At 38.0% G+C, this 18,957-nt stretch overlaps 2 protein-coding genes across 3 annotated transcripts; one reads left to right on the forward strand and one right to left on the reverse strand.

Annotated features, from left to right (window-relative positions):
• Positions 1 to 154: 154 nt before the first annotated feature.
• Positions 155 to 6,212, forward strand: LOC135648954 (uncharacterized). Its single transcript, XM_065167023.1, has 5 exons — positions 155 to 1,105; positions 3,579 to 3,637; positions 4,192 to 4,320; positions 5,406 to 5,541; positions 5,655 to 6,212. The coding sequence occupies exons 1-5, from the start codon at positions 401 to 403 to the stop codon at positions 5,970 to 5,972; spliced, it is 1,347 nt and encodes a 448-aa protein (XP_065023095.1). The 5' UTR covers positions 155 to 400; the 3' UTR covers positions 5,973 to 6,212.
• A 461-nt stretch (positions 6,213 to 6,673) lies between these two features.
• On the reverse strand, positions 6,674 to 16,282 carry LOC135648866 (beta-amylase 2, chloroplastic-like). Of its 2 annotated transcripts, none has more exons than XM_065166880.1 (10): positions 15,245 to 16,282; positions 14,384 to 14,674; positions 14,221 to 14,298; positions 13,904 to 14,107; positions 12,569 to 12,763; positions 11,772 to 11,936; positions 11,293 to 11,553; positions 10,530 to 10,748; positions 8,419 to 8,638; positions 6,674 to 7,096 (listed from the first exon to the last, which is right to left on the reverse strand). In XM_065166880.1, the coding sequence occupies exons 1-10, from the start codon at positions 15,692 to 15,694 to the stop codon at positions 7,071 to 7,073; spliced, it is 2,109 nt and encodes a 702-aa protein (XP_065022952.1). In that variant the 5' UTR covers positions 15,695 to 16,282; the 3' UTR covers positions 6,674 to 7,070. The 2 variants fall into 2 exon arrangements, with proteins under 2 accessions (XP_065022952.1, XP_065023007.1); XM_065166935.1 differs by lacking the exon at positions 15,245 to 16,282 and adding an exon at positions 14,771 to 15,185.
• Between the last annotated feature and the right edge of the window lie 2,675 nt (positions 16,283 to 18,957).

Raw genomic sequence — 18,957 nt, forward strand, 5'->3', positions numbered from 1 at the left:
GGATGGTGTTTCTGTTAAACAATGGATTATAGGGTCATTGAATGAAAATAATGCGTTGGATGCCTCAAGTAGGAAATAAACGAAATATAGGGGCATTTTCATAAATTTACCCCTAGGAGACACGAAATGGGACTAGTTTTCTTCGTTGCTTCGCCACGGAATTGTGCTCCCTTCCTCTCTCTCTCTCTCTCTCTCTCCTCTCTCTCTCCAGTTCCAAGATCCAAACTTTGACCCCTGCAGAAGATCCAAATCTCATCTTTTTTGATCCCCAGTCGAATCCAAATCCATCCCACGTCGGAAAGATCCTGCCTTTATCAGTGTTTCCGGGTCAAAATCTCACCTTTATCGGGAAATTGCTGCCGCGACGACGGCGATGCTCGGTAGGTAGGCACTCCCGCCGATGTCGATCGTCTGCGGCATCCCCCTCCTCGAGTGCGTCTACTGCCTGGCGTGCGCCCGCTGGGCGTGGAAGCGCTGCCTCCACAGCGCTGGCCACGACAGCGAGACCTGGGGCCTCGCCTCTGCCGACGAGTTCGAACCCGTGCCCCGCCTCTGCCGCTACATCCTCGCCAACTACGAGGACGACCTCGACAACCCCCGCCACGCGCTGCCGGGACTGGAGGCCGTGAACCCCCGATGGGTGGTGCGCAAGAAGTCGTATCGGGACACTCACCGCCGCGCACCGCCTTACCTGATCTACCTCGATCACGATCATTGCGACATAGTCGTCGCAGTGAGAGGCCTAAACTTGGCCAAGGAGAGCGACTACGCCGTCCTGTTGGATAATAGCCTGGGGAAGAGGAAGTTCGATGGAGGGTATGTGCACAATGGCCTGCTGAAGGCGGCGGGGTGGGTATTGGACGCCGAGTGTGATATCCTGAGAGAACTGGTGGAGAAGCATTCAAACTACACGCTTACTTTTGCGGGGCATTCTCTGGGGTCGGGAGTGGCCGCAATGTTAGCCATGGTGGTCGTCCAAAACAGAGACAAGTTGGGAAATGTGGAGAGGAAGAGGATTAGGTGCTTTGCGATTGCGCCCGCAAGGTGTATGTCGTTAAACCTGGCTGTCAGATATGCAGATATAATTAACTCTGTTGTACTTCAGGCAAGAACTCTTCTGCTGAAATTTTTATGCCCTCAATTCTTGTTGTTGAATGTTCTCTTCTTTTATTTGGTTTGATAAAGTGTCACTGAAAATATTTTTACTTTTTTTCTAGCCTGTTAAGATCATCTTTTTCTTTTCTCACAGCATGCATCCATTTGGATACTACTTAACTTGCTGATGGACTCCACATGACTTAATCAACTCTTGCAGTGGATAGTGACAAACTCCATGTCAATTCTATTTTTGTTGCAAAATCCAGTTGAATGACTTTTGAATTTTGTCATGGTACATTATTAGTCTCATGGAATTTATTGAATGATGGACCAACAATATGTGACTTCTCCTTGTGTATATGAACAATCATCTGTTTATGTTGTATTTCCATGTAGATTTACTGCAACAGACATTGTATCTAAGAGAAAACTCCTTTAAATAGAAAGAGAGAAATAAACAAATCAAATAATGCTTAAAGGATTAATGATTTTATATCATCTGAAAAGATGGATGAATTCCATGACACCATTCTCAATGTTTCTAAAACCATCATATGTGAAGATACTAGTTTAGCTTGAAGTTGACAATTCTTAGCTCAAATTCCTGATATATCTCTTGATATCCAACAAAAGAGATTTATTTTGATCTTGAAGTCATTTAAAATAATCGGAAATACTTAAAAACCAAAATATAAATTATGAAAGTTTTCTAGTAACTTATTCGTTATGAAGAACAGACTGAGCAGTGTCAAGAAATGATACTGCTCCATGATGTATGAACTTTGAAGACAGAAGATATTGATCTAAGCAACTTAAGATGTACTATGAGAACATTTTGACTATTTTGGATATTTTGTAGAGTAAATTAACATATGAGCTAAACTGTAGAATGCAAATCATTTTGCTGTTAAAATCTTCATTTAGGTTCTCACTATTAGATATTTAGGCTATTACTAGACATCTGGTTTCACTCATGTGCGGTGAGCTTTCTTTCAGTAAATTTATGCATTACTGCATTATGCATAAGTATAGGACTGTCCTTTGCTGAACCCTCAAGGTAAGCAGCAACAGAAAGTTCCTAAGGTGATACCAAGAAGGCAAGCTACCAAGTTTTCAAAGAATTATAGAATTTTAAATGTTGTCTTTTTTATTATTTTAAGTGTTGCCTTCTTTACTCTCCTGCAGTATAGCACTTACGGTCATACCGATAGCATGCTTTATTCAACAGATACCACTGCATGGTTGTTCGACTTTTCGTGCAAGAATTAATGTCCTACACATATTTGATCCTGTACTTTTGGTCATAATCCATGCTCTGATTGCTAAGGACTTTAGCATCATTGTGAAGATCATGGATATCCTGTATTCGGATGAATCACTCACATTTTAATTGTCCATGATGATAATTGTTGTATTTTTAACATATTACAAGAAAAATGTGCATATCTCTGTTCCAACTAATTCAGGAGGAGTTCCATAGGATAAAATAATTACCAAGATGTAAGTTATTAAATTTGACCACAAGATGTGCTTTACTTCTAAGTTTCACTACCACTATATGTACTAGCTTATGATTTTCAGAAATGTTTCTTTGAGATAAGTTATACAACATCATGAAGAACTACTTGATGGTTGTAAGGTATTGAGCTTTTGTTGAGACATTAGGGCACAAGTTCAGTCTAAGAAAATTACATTAATTTATGGAAACCCACTAGTTCTGGACAAGTTAAGAGACACCAAATTTGCATAGCATCTTAAAGCCTTGTGACTAACGCATGGCTTAAAAAATAGTATTGTGACTGGAGTGTCATGACTGGCCATGGTAAATTTTTCAAGAAGCTTAATCTTTGTGGCCATCTCGAAAAAAGTTGTCTCGTTGGTAACATTGCTGTTGAATTGTGTAGTTTGATAAATATGGCAAGATCACTTCTGCTTCTATGGGGATGTTGACTTTTATAAACCTGCACGATAGTGGGAAGATTGCTTCTTTTATGATTTCAATCATTTGATAAATTCATTAAAGAAAAAAATTGATAAATTGGTACTAGCATGAGTCTATGACTTAGACCATTATGACATTAGTTTCAAAATTAAAATTAATTGAATAACATTGTCTAATTTGTTGCTTGCCCTTGAATAATTTTCGTTTAAGGTTTGTAATGGCAATAATATTTTAGGTTGATAGTCACAGTTGGAGGCACCCAAAATGAGATCTTGTTTTGCTGGTTAGAGTCCCTTTAGTTGTTGGGCTAAGTGATATGATCTAGTTTTGAACCAAAGAAAAATATAATTAATGACATCACATTTTTATTATATAACTTGTATTGGCTTAACTAGTTTCTTGCATGCTGCTTTTTGGTACTTTGTTGATCTCTTTAGTGTAGAAATTTTTATGGATATTGAAACTTTTTTCCTGGATATATAGTCCTCATTCACTTTTCTCTATATATCAACCTTGACTATGAGTGTTCTGATGCCAGGATGATTTCTTACCTAGAACAGCTACTCCATTGGAAGACATTTTCAAGTCTCTCTTCTGGTAAATGCAATGCAGTAGTGTCTCTAGTCAGTTTTTCTTAATACTCTTATTTATCAAACAATATCTCTAGAAACACCTATAAAACATTGTTCACTGTTTTTCTTAATACTTCACCAAGCAGCTTTATGGTATCTCCAAAACTACTTGTATGATGAAAAGTTTGGTAAAACATTGAAGAACTAGTATTTAAAGCTTGTTGTTCATCTTTTGAACTTGAGAATTCCTTACTCTTTTCAGGTTTGCATTTCATTATTATTTATTCTTTAGATTAGCCCAGTGTTAAGCCAAAGATAGGTTTATCTGAAGATTGATACATAGTTACATACAAATTACAATTAGTTAAAATTTCTTTAAACATGTATGACAGCTTAGATTAGTTACATACAAATTACCATTTAATTTAGTTAATGGTGTCGACTGCAGAAAAGTTGTGATTGATTGCTAAGTAGAGTTTGTTCTGGTTTTCAAGTTTTGTTCTGTTCTTATGAGATTATTTATAGGACTTATGGAGTTAAATTTATTTAAGATAGATTGCATGGTCTTTTCATCAACAGCTTGCCTTGTCTGCTATGCCTAAGATGCATGAGGGACACATGTATTCCTGAAGATGTGAAGTTAAAAGATCCAAGAAGGCTTTATGCACCCGGTCGGCTTTATCACATTGTCGAAAGAAAACCATTCAGGTGTGGTTTTTTATAAAGATTGCTGGTCATCTTATATTGAATTTGACACTGGCCATCTAAGCAGAACAAATGTGTTTTTCGCCTCTTTTAGTGTTTAAAAACTTTATTTTGTTTTTGTAAACAGAACTAGCAACTGATATCTTAACTTGGGAATCAGCATTATTATGCATCATTAACAATATCTTTTGACATCCATATGTAACATGGCATCAGTACTTCAGTTAATTCTTTTGGCATTCAGTCTCTTGAACTTTGCCACCTTTATTTTTATTATCATTCTGGTGAGTGGCACTCTGTTTATTTACAATGTGTGTGTGTGTGTGTGTGTGTATATATATACACACACATTCAATTTTTCTCTTCATTAGTAGTAAGCAGCCAGTCTAAGAAAACATTATTTCTCAGTCCTATGCTTCAGTTAGTATACTACCATTCTCTTGCCTTTATTTTATCTGCATCGGTTATTTGTTCTGGACCATATCTATTTTACTTCATTGTTGAACAGGCGCTTGCATGATAGCTTTATATGGAATTAGCTGTATCATATCCAGATAGAGTTGTGATTTAGCATATCCATCCCATTGCCAGCCACTTGTGTATCAGCTTGCATAATTTGAGAACCTCCTGTGATTTTATTGTACACCATATCCATCTGACTAGTCTGTTGGATCTGTCCCATCCATGTTTTCCTTAGTTTTTCTTTTCTATTTTTTTTCCAATTTTTTCTTTTCTATTTAGTGTCTCTTTGTGAGTCACTGGATTAATATCTGTTAACTAAAGAAAGATATGATCAAGAACCTTTTTCGGTCCGTGTTGGTTTTCATAATTAATATCAGTGTCTCTTTGTGAGTCACTGGATTAATATTTATTATGTTTTAATTGCATTATAACAATTATATCCTTGTCATTGAGATGGCAGAAAGAGGAACATCCATCATTGATTAAGTATGATTAATGCCGAAGCATATAGGTGCTAAGATTTACAATTTCACGATTAAAGAAGTTAATAATCTGATGATGATGTTATTAGACAGAGTTATGGTATAATAATATAGCTTGACATTATGCTTCTCAATTTGATAAAGGTTTGGAAGATATCCACCGGTTGTACGAACAGCAGTACCAGTCGATGGGAGATTCGAGCATATCGTTCTTTCCTGCAATGCCACATCTGATCATGCTATAATTTGGATAGAGAAAGAAGCGCAGAGGGCCTTAGATGTAAGTTCTGTTCATTCATGTCCTTGCACTCTTTTTATCCGAGTGTTCCATAACGTGTTTGTCAGATTTCAATTGAATCAACCATGCTACAAACCCTAATATATCAAATGCAGATGATATTTCATAAGGAACAGACCATGGACATTCCAGCAAAGCAGAGGATGGAGAGGCAGGAAACACTAGCCAAAGAACACAGAGAGGAGCACAAGGCAGCCCTAAGAAGGGCCGTTACATTGTCTGTTCCAGATGCCTTTTCGCCAACAGCCTATGGCACATTTGATGAGAAAACTAGTGAGGCGGAAGATGATGATTCGCAGGCCTCCTCTACCAGGAGCCGGCAAAGGATGAGTTGGAATGAGCTGATCGAGCGAATTTTTGAGAAGGATGAATCCGGACATATGGTGCTTCGCAAATCGACATCAAACGGTTGAAACTTCTTTTTGTCAACGCATGGTTGGCATTTGCCAGTTTTTCATGTGCTCAACAACTTGTGGACATCTTTGTTTCTCTTTTTCTTTGCTGTCAATAAGTCATCTATTTTTCATATTCTTGATGCATGTATGAGCGAGTAAAAGAAGATAAAGATGATGTCTCAAACTTTCTGTTGGTTCTATATTATTTCAGTTGATGTGTAATAACATTGACGCTTAATGCAACTCATCTTCCGTCTATTTCTTCAACTCATTTTTGGGGGTTGAAGGAAAACTTTTGGTTCCCACAAAAGTTGAACTACGACCAGATAAGAAGAGTTAGCCATGATTACTGTGTGATTGAAGTAATTTGCTTCTCATGTTGCACATTCTTTGCCCAAAATGAAGAATGTAATGCATGCATTAAGAGCCTATTCTTGCACTAACTCATCACAAGTTTGACTGAAACATTTAGCTTCTTAGAGAAAGTCACCTTAGAAACTACAGATTAATCGCTGCACCAACCAACACTTCCAACCAGTAATCCATAGGTCAAATGTTCTTGATTCATTAACTTTAATATGATGAAATCATCATAAATCAACAGGCGAATCCAAAGAAACAGGTAATCACAAAATGGCCTGCTCAGAATCTCTTAATGCACTTAAAAGAAGGTTGGATTTATAAACAAAGAAGAATTAAACTTTTGTGCAACAAGAATCTAACATCTTTCGGAATCAATTATATATGCTTGTTTCATTGAGTATGAACAAAGATGACCCCAGAGAGTCACCAGTTTAACTAGGTTAGATTGCAGGATGAAGTTGTGGACTCGTAAGACTTTGTTGACATTTCCTGGAAATTAAGACATACAATGAATTTACAGAACTGGAGCTCCCCATTTCCTTCCAAGTAAATACAGCACCTCTTTCATAGATATCAAAGGAATTGCAATATGGCTCCATCATGACATTGCTTATAAAAATTATTTTCATGATCTGGAAAGAGTCTCCTTAAGCTACTACAGCGAATGAACAAAGGTGTCCTACATCTGTCAAGAAGTATATTACCTTCGGGGAGGGATGAAGCTGATAACAAGTTAGGGCTTCAACCCCCTCGTCATCTACACATTGGAACACTCTCGCCTGCATGAGAATAATAGCAATGTTACACAACAAATACGAATGTGGATGAACAAATGATTAAAGATAACTGCCACTTCAATAGATTCCATTAGCCAACTTTTATAACGAACATCATAGTTGCAATTAAGTCTTATGGGTTATGAAAAGAGAGCACAAACATCTTCGCTTCAATCAGAGGATTTTGCTAGTGAGCACCATCCAAGTTAGAAGTGTGTAAAAGACTTAAAAAGACTTTTGCCCTATTAGCGCAAACCACTTCACGAATTTTTCTTGTGGCACTTCATTCTCTACACGTAATTCAGAAGTGCCATATGATCTCCACACTCCTCAATCAGCTGTCCAAGTTTTGATTTATTCTCTAGCATTTAATATCTCCCTAACAATCTAATGGCTTTAGATTTTTTCTTTTTGTTTTCTTTTTTTTCCACATCCTTCATTACCATCCTAATCTCTTTTGGTATCCTCCTCTTAGAACTAACCGTTATCCTAGACGATAGTCCTTAAGCAAATAGTTCAGGACTCCTTACCAAAAGAAATATTTCATGAAATAAAATAAGAGATCAACAAATTTAGTAATAAGAAATATAAACTAGCTATTTACAGTAACCTCATGATTCATAGAAATATATAAATAAACATCATATCCATGAGAATCCTAACTCCATGTGAGGGGAAAGAAGAGTGGTGGATAGGTGGGCAGGGGTGGGTGTTTTTCGTTTTTTGGCAGGGTGACTGAGGGTTCCAAAACACAGCCTCAAGACAACTCTTCAAGACAATCCAAATCTAAGATTTTGAAAAATGGATATGATAATGCAATTTGTAAAGCATAAGACGAATGAAAATGAAAATTTTCCACACATCCAATTCCTATATTGTACCTTAATTATCATGGGAAGACTTCATTTCTGTATGAGAGAAGTATTGTCTCTAAGGCACATAACAAAGAAAAAGTGATAAATATTAGTCTATTTGCCAAATTTGATTCATGGACCATTACAAAATATTTTATATAATGCATCCGATAGCTAGTTGTAGCAGGTTTATAGGTAAAGAATTTGATGGGCAATGTGAAGACTAAAAGAGCTTTAAAACACTAGTTTTATCTAGTTATGAAATAAGGCATATGCAGCATAAAATTTTATTCTTGGGATCAAAGCATGATTGACCATGATGCATTATACAGATTAGGCACCCAACAGGGGCATAGGAAACTTCTTTAGAAAAACTATCATCAGAGTTGGAATGATTTAGACTTCCAGAAAAGATACTTGTTTGTTTGTAAAAATTCTCCAAATACAGTATAAAAAAGTTGCTGTGTTTACCATGCATTTGTTTGACAAAGCGCTCGAACTCTAATAAGTTGTGGTTTTGCATGAGAACTGGGCTTAGCCTAAGAAAGGTGAAAGATGACAAGTGCCGTCCATCAGGATCATTCAGTGGCTTGGCACTTTCCAATATCTTATTGTAACTGTCTCTGTCATAGCAGGGGAGAGCATTTTCGCTTGCCACAGGTATACCAACATCCCAGGCAGCATTCAGTACCTGACAGTAGCAACAAAGTCAGTAACAAGTCAATGTGAGTAGTACAGAATATAATTAATACGCATGCAATAACAGAACTTTGACAATAGTTCCACATCCCCAGCTTTAGTAGTGATTATGAAGAGTAGACAAGAAGGATAAGTTATGTAAAGCCATGAAATGGAAGTCAGACGCCAATAAGGAGGATAGTTCAAGACAACAGAATCAAGAATTTAATTACGTATCCTACATCAGAGCTCATTTTATCTATCTTAACTGAGTTCATTTTAGTTGTCTCTGTCATAGAAGCAAAGAGCATTTCCCTAGCCACAACAGGTATACCATTGTCCATGCAACTTGTAGCAACAAATTAGTAGAGAGACAATGTACGTCAATGGGTAGTACAACACCATACCAGCATGCATATGCATACTAATAACATACCACTAGTTAAAAATGTGATACAAGAGACCACACACAAGACCGAGACATGATCTAAATCCATGTAATGCAAGTCAGATGCCTACAACTGACAACAAGTTTGAAACAACAGAGATAACTGAATATTAATTATTTATTCTAAATTAGAGTTCTTTTGTAGTATTTTATTCTATGAAATTACAGTGCCATGTAAATTACAAAAAAAGAAGATAAGCTGATTTTAATACTATACATCATGCAAGAACCCTTAGATACCATCACTAGCTCATGAGTCAAGTCTATTGTCTATATCTCTATCATTCCCAAAAGTTTCATATAAACAATAGCATCACTGCTGTGTATATATGACAGCAGATTTAGAGACACTCCTAAAGAAGCCAGTCAAAACCTGAAGCAACTTAAAACATCCAAAGAGTAGCGATATCATATATTAATTATTCAAATACATTTCATTTGGGTCAATTGAAGACCCTATGGAAAAGAAACCATCGTATCTCCATGCATTCTTCCCAAAGCCAACGGCAGCAACCATCGGTGGCTTCCTTCATGTCACTTTGCTCCTCCCTGTGATATTCACTGTCAATCATAAAATAATCACTTCATTCTCTACCTCCAGCCGGCGCCCTAGATAATGCCACTTTCAATTCCAAGAGCACTAATTCCCCTTGTTTAACTCTACCTCTATGCTCTTTACCAGGCGCCAAAAATAGAATCTAGAAAAAACAACCACCTTTTTAAACCCTAAAGGCTTCTTTATTACTTAGTTTTGGTTTGCCCGTCCCAATTTGTCCTTGTGATTTGGATTATCTTGAAAGGATGAATTGATCAAAGAACTCAAAAGTAAATCATTGAGCATGTTATGCTTACAGAAAACAATGGGCTATGTTTGTTGTCTGATATGCTGATGTCAAATATCAATGGTGTTAGGAGTATGGCAATATGACAAACTCTTGTTGTGTGTGCCTCCCGTACATGTACTTGGTTATACAAATTATGAGCACAAGTGAATGTTAATTGGATCAGAAGCACTATAATTCTCAAAATTTATGAGAACCCTTAGGTTAGACTTTTAACATGATTACCAGGAAGATGCATGCAGATAGAAAGGGAAAGACTTAAAGTGAAATGGCAAGCTTTAAATTGTTGAATTAACTGTCCCAACTAATGAATATTTTAGGAGGTGAAGGATTTGAAGTGGTCATTTGAATACAATAATGAGGAATAAACATGTAGATAAGAAAATAAGCAGTAACCAGAATCTTGGTTCTATATACACTTGAGACCAAGTCATTCTTCGTACCAAGATGTAGCATTTGCCAAAAAAAAAAATGTTTCTACAAGTTGAGTTTTCTCACAAGGATTGCTGTCCTAGATCATAAACATATTAAAACCAAATATTAACATGTGCTGCTCATGGGGGACAAATATGCTTTGAAAGAAACTATAAATGTTAGCCTTTGGGACTTTCTACCTGCCAGACCAAACCTTCAGGATCCGCCATTGCCTCTGGAAAGTCCTCATAGTGATCCAATGTGTGCAATTCAGTACAAGTGAAGTTCAAAGCTGCACCATGCTTCTTTAACATTGATGCTATTGGAGCATAGCCATCACGATTACATGGGTTGTAAAAACCAGCAGTCAATTCAGCAGCATGACTCGCTGTTTTATACCACCAGTGGATACCAGATATCTGTTTCAATCAGAAAAGGTAATATTAAACTAATGAATTAGAAACAAGGTTATTTCTTCAAAATAGATAAACAAGAACTGCACAGATACAAACATGAAACTCCAACATATTGGATAAGACCATGACATTAAGTAGTGAAACAAATTATATTAACATGGATTAATGAAAATAAACTAAATTCTACGGAATCCAGGAAAAACTACATGGTTCTCTGTTTTATTAAGAAACAAAGTAGCTGCAAGTAAACAATGAAGACGTTGAGGACAAGCATTTTTCTTCAGACTAACCCATCTTTACAAACACCAGGTTCACTTGACAAAATTGTTTAGTCCAGACATCTAGACAAACTTTCCTAGGTTAGGGAAGAAACCTAGAATTCAAAGTAAAATCATTCCAGCCAAGTCCACATGAATATGTGAAGCAGTTACTTGTTGGTTTAATCATTAAAAAAACTAATGCCATTACAAGTAAAGTTGCTTTCTATATATGTTTATGAAGGACAAATGAGAAAGCGTTTTTTCATAAACCAACAATTGAAACTGACCTTAACAGCAATGGATGAGCCATCAAAGGCCAATTTAGCCAGAAATAATACACTGTCACCATGTTCCACCAACACTTGCGAGTACCAACCAAGAAAGAATCTACCATATTGACTATTATATTCTCCTCCATCACATAAGAATCCGGTTTCATGAGGTTGGGAGTTATAGGAACCTGCATTGTGTGGTCCTCTTGCCCATACAGAGTGGCCCCTAGCGTCTGCTGCTTTTTTCAAACTTTTCTGCAAGAACGAATCATAACACTGGAAAAGAGAACTATCATCAATAAATATCAGAGATGATCCACATTAAAGATGTTTAGTGGCTTAAACAGTAACCAACAGGAGTGCAAAGTATATTGACATGAAAGTTGAGACAACAATGGGAAGAGAACAAAAATTCAACTCTCTGTAATTACCTGCGGCTGTCAGAAGATTCATTGTACAACTTAAGGGAGGAGAAAATTTGGGATAGCGCCTACCTGAAATTCTCCGATGCCAGGATATCTCCATCCATGCCTCACAGGATAAGATGGGTAACGTAACTCTCCATAAGGACCTAACCCAATCTCAATCTCACAGATAGTACCATCCTCAAAGAATTCATCAAATTCTACCCTGAAGCTCCTCATGAAGTCAAAATAGACCTACAAGAAATTTTAATAAGAATTAAAAGATTAATGTCCAAACTTCAGTCATTTGGCATATTATAAAACAGTGACCTCTGTCCATCCAAAAAAGAGACCTGTGAATAAACCAAAATAAATTCAGAATAAAGTGAAATACAAGTCAGCCATTACTTTAGTGTGCAAAGCTCATTTAACTATAAAAAATAAATAGCAACTAAGCATATTTAACTTTGACTTACCATAAAAAAATCCAATGAAATTTCCACACATCTTTTAGATTTTAGTTCATTTTCCCGAGTCCCATTCTTTCTAGTTATGCAAGAAACATCAAAGGTCAAAACACTTTATCCTCTGTACATAACCAAAAATCCTTCCATTGATTATGTATTCTTGAATTTAAATTGTAGTGAAAATAGAGACTATGGTTAGTCTTTGAAACTTTTCCCCTTCTGGACCATATACAAACTAAAACCTTCTTATGATAATACAAAAGGAAGAATGGATATATCCATATATGATGAATGAAAACGAAGTACAAAGATAATGCTGGCACAGGTTTGGCCTACCAGTACTTCTAAGAGTCAATAAATTCTCTTAGTTCTCTTAACTAATATAGAGAACACAATGATGTTCATTTTGAAGATGAATACCTCAAGTGCTGTTCGGCCTAGTAAGACTCTTTCCTTGTCCACACCCCAAGAAAGACATTCTGGGTTGCATCTTCCTTCTGAATCTGTGAAATAAATGTTTGGATTGCTTCTGCCAATTTCTGCCACCCATTGAGGCAGAGGAATACATATATCATCTCCAACCTTACCTCCACATTCATGAAATGACATGACAACCTTGAAAGAACAAAAGAATCTAATTATCAGATCAAGCACACCAGGTGGTTTGCATTATCTGCAAAGAGTATATGGATGCTACAAACTTTTGGTGTAAAAGGGAAAATCAAGAAATTAGAGACAATTAAGATTAAGTAAATATATAAACACAAGTTGCTATTGAACTGATATGATAATTAATCAGTATTCAGGTTACCCAGAAGAAGTCCTAAAAAAAATCCTTACCAGCCACAGCTTGTCTTAATTACCCAATATTGTCACCCCAAATAACCCACCTCAACATTTAAGCCACATTTAAATTTAGCCTAGAAAACATGCTTAGACAATCAGTTCCTTCCATTTTCAAAGAAAAGCCTCTATATGTAGCTCTACAAGTACAAGATTATAAGTACATCTCCAATGTAAGAACATATTGTACTGTTCAACGTAATAGAAGCATATTTAAGATGGAAGAGAGAAACTTTAGGTCAGATTTAAGAAGTCCCCTGATCTTACAAATCATATACTTCACAAAATCTTTGTATGAATTACAGGGGGCTAATATCTTTTTGAGAGGTTAGCAAAAGAATAATCAACATTTGTTTACATACAGAAACTCCAAGATAGCTCTGCCACTACTGGAAATTAAGGTTCACAATTTGGCAGACCAGTTTGGTTCTCATGTCTGATAAAACAGATGGAGTTTTACAGGTCATGCCTGTTGAAGATGAGGGCCCATTGCTGAACAATTAAGACACCATACAAATTTCAGCTTGAACCTCACCTGGAGCTTATTAAGAGAGTATATGTATTGCACATTTGCACATATTATATAAATCTATAACAAAAGTTGTCTAGTTAGGTACCATAACAAAATTGTAGTTCTAGTAATGGAATCTTCATCATAGCTAGTGGAAAAGACCAGCAAAAGTGTCCACCTTCTATCTCCAACTTCACTAGAATGCACAGTTGCATACATAGACAGATTCTCTCAGATGCTCATGTGAGAGGTGATAAACAAATGAAGCAATCACATGTTGCATTAAACTACAAAAGTTTTGGCCAAGAGTAACAGCATTTGTTTTGCCAAAAAAATTAATAGCCATGCACTGAGAGTCCATAACTCTGCAAATGAAATAACAAGAAAACAAAAAAGTTTACCTGCAACTTGAGCTTTGTATCTCGCACAATCTGGAAAAGGTGCATGTAACCCTTCCAATTGTACTGCTGCGGGATATGGGCCTCAACTATCCCCCACCAGCAGTCTACCATCACACCATCGACCCCTATGGATTTCAATTTCTTCAGCTGCTCCATTAGACCGTCCGGATCAACCAGCTCACAATACGTATTGACTACACCCAGCTATCATCACAATAGACAAAAACAAATATGCAAAAAAAAAATCACTAGGATTAAGTTAAAAAGTCATAGTAATCTTATCTAATCAGATAAAAATCACAGCTACAAGAACATACAGGAAGCATAACATAAACCGGGACATAAGGGGAGCCTGCAAAGTCCCGATCCGGCATCCTGGGGATTAGATCCATCAACTACATTTCAAACACTACGATCAGTAAATGCAGCAAAATCGATGAATGCCAAGTCAATAACAGGGCCAAGAACAAATTTTGCTACCTGCTTGTCGTTGCCGGAGTCGGTGCTGCTGCCGATAAGAGGGGAGCTGTCGGCGACCTTTTCTCCAGCTCGGCTGGCTCCTGCCACGGGGACGACGCTGCGGCAGTGGCCGTCGTAAGCGGAGATGGGAGGGGTGAAGACGCCCTTAAGACGGCCAGAGGGGTGGTCCAGCGTGCGGAGGGCGCCGGCGGGGGCGATGCCCCTGAAGGGCGGAGTAGGGGACGGCGGGGCGGCTGTGGCAGTGGGCGTAGCTGGGATGGCGACGGCGGCGGCGGCGGCGGGCCTCCCGACCTGCAAGACGGCGGCGCAGAATAAGCCCATGGGCGGAAGTAACGTCAGCATGTCTCCCATCTCAAGAAGAGAAATAATTATAGTATCATCGACTACTTTGGGAAGTGGAATTGCGAGACACAGATGGCTGTCGAGCCGCAATTGGCACGGAAAGGTTACTGTTTTGCCAAAGCGTAGATCCATCAAGATCACTGTTTGCTACTCTTTTCTTGATTCCTATGTTACTGGCGGAGAAATGGCAGCAAGCATATGCTTCACTATGAGCATGTGGAGAGCTTCGAGGGGGGTGGCGTGTGGTGTAATGGATCGCTTGGGTGGCACATGGAAGGAAGCGAGAGTGCATGTGATGTGGTGGATGGGGTTTATAGGCAAAGTAAGACGTCAAGAAACGCCAAATGACCAAAAGCCACCAATAAGCATCCCCAGAATTCTCTTCCTCGCGTTTACTTCTCATAAACAGATGAGGCAAAAAAAAGGGGGCAAAGAAACGAAAACGAAAACAGAAAACAAAAGCAAAAGAGGGGGAGGAAGAGAGAGAGAGAGAGAGAGAGAGAGAGAGAGAGAGGAGACCTGGGAAGAAGGGAAGGTGGTGCCGTCGGGGAGGACGACCCAGCCGGCCTCGCGGGCGAGGGCGGCGATGACCTCGTTGATGTCGGCGCGGACGCGGAGGTTGTAGTTGCCGTGGCGGCGGAGGCCCGCAAGGATCCGGCCGGTGATCGCGCGCCGGTGCCGCTCCCGCAGCTTGGTACGCTCCTTCTCCTCCGCCGGCCTGCTCCGCCGTGATCCCGATCCCGATCCCGACGCCGACGCAGGAGCGTCCGCCCGGTCCCCAGACTCCTGCGGCAGGTCCGGCAAGGCGAGGAAGTACCGGCCGCCGCCGCCGATCTCCACGGCTCCGGCCACCATCGCCCGGATCCTTCCGTCCTCGTCCTCGTCATCCTCTTCCTTCACGTCCATGTCCATCCCCTCCTCCTCTTCCTCCTCGCTCGTCCCTCCCAACTTCTCCATCGCTTGCGCCATCTCTTGCTAAATTTACTATCTTTATCTGCTTCTGCTCCTTCCCTGAGCTTCAAAGATCTAGCAAACGACGCCCCTTACATTTTGGGCGGATCTAAGCTTGGACAACATGGGCACAACCGTACCACGAAATCAAAAAGAGCGAATTTGCCAAAATATTTCGCCATCTCCCACGTGGATTTGAGTTCTTCTGCGGACTCTTGCGACTGGATCTCGGTTAACCAAGCCAAAGTGACGAAATTCAGCGGAACAAATCAGAAAAGACAGTCCTTTTCTTGATACATCGAATCGGTGAGAGGGAGACGAATCGGAGGTGTTGAGAGCTCGTTCCCCACTACCGGATCCTTCTGCTGGAGGTCCTCCTCCACTCCGGCAGAGGACGAGACCAGATTTCCCCGGCGGGGCTCCGAGGCGGCTCCGGCCTCTAGCGATTGGGCTCGGATGATCGCGGGCCGCGGGCGATCCCTCGACACGCTCCGCCAGCGGGGCCTCGGGCAGCGTCGGCGGCGGGCAGACGGGTGCCGGCGGCGGCCGGAGGCGGGGGGTATCGTGGGAGGGCGGTATGGGGGGAAACTAGGGTTTCGCTCGTGTGCGGCCGCGTGTTTGGGTTTATGATTGGCACGGACGCCTTCGCATGAGTCGCGAGGGACTGAGGATCCGACGGCTCCGACAGCGACACGTGCAGTAACGCAGATGGCATGGATGATAGCGCGCCGATGGCATGAGGGCCAGCGGCAGTGAGGCACGCTTGAGCGCGACTTTCGTGGTAGCTTCTTTTGCACTTAACGCCCCCTACCCGTGTTGTGATAGTGTGTGTTAAATGGATAGCCCCAATATAGGACTAAATGACATTATAATTGAGATTATTAGGAAATCTCTAATACCCTATAAAATTTTTAATAAAGATGATGGATGAAATGTTTACACTAATTCTTACTTTTCAATTTGATGAGATACAAAAGTTATGCTCAAATTTATTGTAATTATCTTCTTCCTCAAAATTAGCTCGATAATTCTTAATTTAATTATCGTCTTCTAAATCTTTAATTACTAGCCGAGTAAAATCTTTTATATATGGAGGTAAAACCACTTTTATGTTTCTAATTAAATTAAAATCATCTACTTTAAGAAAATTAATATTATCTAAGTCATAGTCTAAATCTTGTTTAATCCTAATATCTTTAATTGAGATATTTTCATTGTCTTCAAATTCTATGTTATACAATTTTTCTAATTTATCTTCATGAAAGGATATATACCTCTTTTATAAATATCTTCTAATATCAACCAAGTTTCTTTTCATGTTTTAGAGATTCATGAAATAATACTTTCATCTAGTATTGATTGAGAGAAAAGTTTCAATGCTTTTTTTTATTTTCTTCTTAGTTAAAAATAAACTTTTCTTTCTATTCTTCAAAGAATAACTTAAAATCTGTATTGCTTATCACATCTTTAAAACTATTCAAGATAATTGCTTTTAAACATTCTGACCAAAGAAAAAAATTTATCATATTTTTTATCTTTAATATTTTTCCCATTAAATCTAGGTGATAAGATTCAAAATAAATCATCATCCATGCTTTCAATCTTTTTTTTTTAAGTACTCAAATTTAAAATATGTTGATCTTTCTCTGCCAATTAATCAATGTTATAGTGATCTAGTAATTTCTCTCTTAAGAATTTTCTCTCTCCTTAGATTTTCTCTTTAGAGTCTCTCTCTCTCTCTTCTAATTTTCTTTCTCTATGACTCTCTCTAACATCAAGGTTTCTCTCTCTAAAATGGTCATATTTCTCTCTCTATAGTTTTATTTCTCTTTAAATAGTGTTATTTCTCTCTCTATAAATCTATTTCTCTCTCTAAGAGGATCTAATCAAAGCTTTGATACCATGTTAGAAATCAAAAATCTTTAATATCATAATAGGAAATCTCTAGTAAGGGTGGTGGGCATTAACAAATCATATAGGAGTATTTAAGCATATGCTCTAGATGAATATAAAAATACTTCAAAAATCAAAAAATCTTATTGAACATAAAACTTCAAATCTTTCATTCAAACTCTAGATATATAAGCATAAGCTCTACTTAATCTTTCCACCCAAATTGTATGCCTAAAGCATGCAGGAGCTCTTTACTTATAGAGGAGAGACTCAAAATTTTTACTTCAACTATGGTAAGGATTCCTAGTTTACCTAAGACTCTTAAACCAAAAATCTTGTCTAATCACAAAGTTTGATTTATACTCCAACATCTATATATTCAATCATTTTTTTATTTTTGAAGATTTTCTATTCTCCTCGATACTTTTTTTTATTTTTTTGATACCTCTCATCTTGCTAAGATATTTTTTAACATGGTATCAGAGCCTCTTCGTTTCTAACACATACCTCTTTTAAACTCTTTTTTGTATTTTCTTAGAGAAAATACAAAACAAAAAAAATGATAGTTAAAAAAAATACACTCTTCAAACCCCCTTTACACAGAGTTTAATCTATTTCTAAAGTAATATTTATAGGATTTTTTTTGACAAAAGTGAGTGGTGAAGACGAAATTTGATTGAATCGAAATGTCAAAGGGGAAAGTGTAAGTATATCAATGAGGATCTCAATTCAGGAAAAGTTACATGATCATCGTAGATGCAATCTTATTGCACCAGCTATGGAATAGGAAGTAGATATCAGAATAGAAATCTAAAAGACAAACAAAGGAATCTGCTTCACATAATTAGTAATTGCATGGTAGTCTCTACGAGCTAAAACTTCTGATACATTAGATGTAGTTCCTACCAAACTTCATTGGCCTAATTAACAGTCATTTAGCATTAAAGAACAATCAATTACTACATTGTTATTGTACGAATCCCCAGTCATCTGAGAATGATTTAATGGGCAATTTTGTTCACGGGAATAACACAATTCATTAACTCATTATTTATCTCTTCACATCTTCAACAAACTTCATGTTTTTATCCCAAGATGAGTGGATTCAGATCAGTGGAGTCCAGCAATGTGATCTGTCTTTTCGCCCTATGTTCTAAGCATGTCAAAACAAAAGGAAAAAGATTTCACTATATATATATATATATAAGAAGAAAGGGAACGAGATTAGATGTGCTAAAACGTTGGATGAAATGATTGTGTTTGTTAGTGTGAGGGAAAAATATCATTAACATTGACGATGTATACTTGGAGTCATCCAAAATGACGACACTTAAGTTAGTACAGAGATTTATTTTTTTTTTTTTTCCCATAAAAGTTTAGGGTGTGTT

The sequence above is a fragment of the Musa acuminata genome, chromosome BXJ1-1 (assembly GCF_036884655.1).
Source record: "Musa acuminata AAA Group cultivar baxijiao chromosome BXJ1-1, Cavendish_Baxijiao_AAA, whole genome shotgun sequence".
Lineage (NCBI taxonomy): Eukaryota > Viridiplantae > Streptophyta > Magnoliopsida > Zingiberales > Musaceae > Musa > Musa acuminata.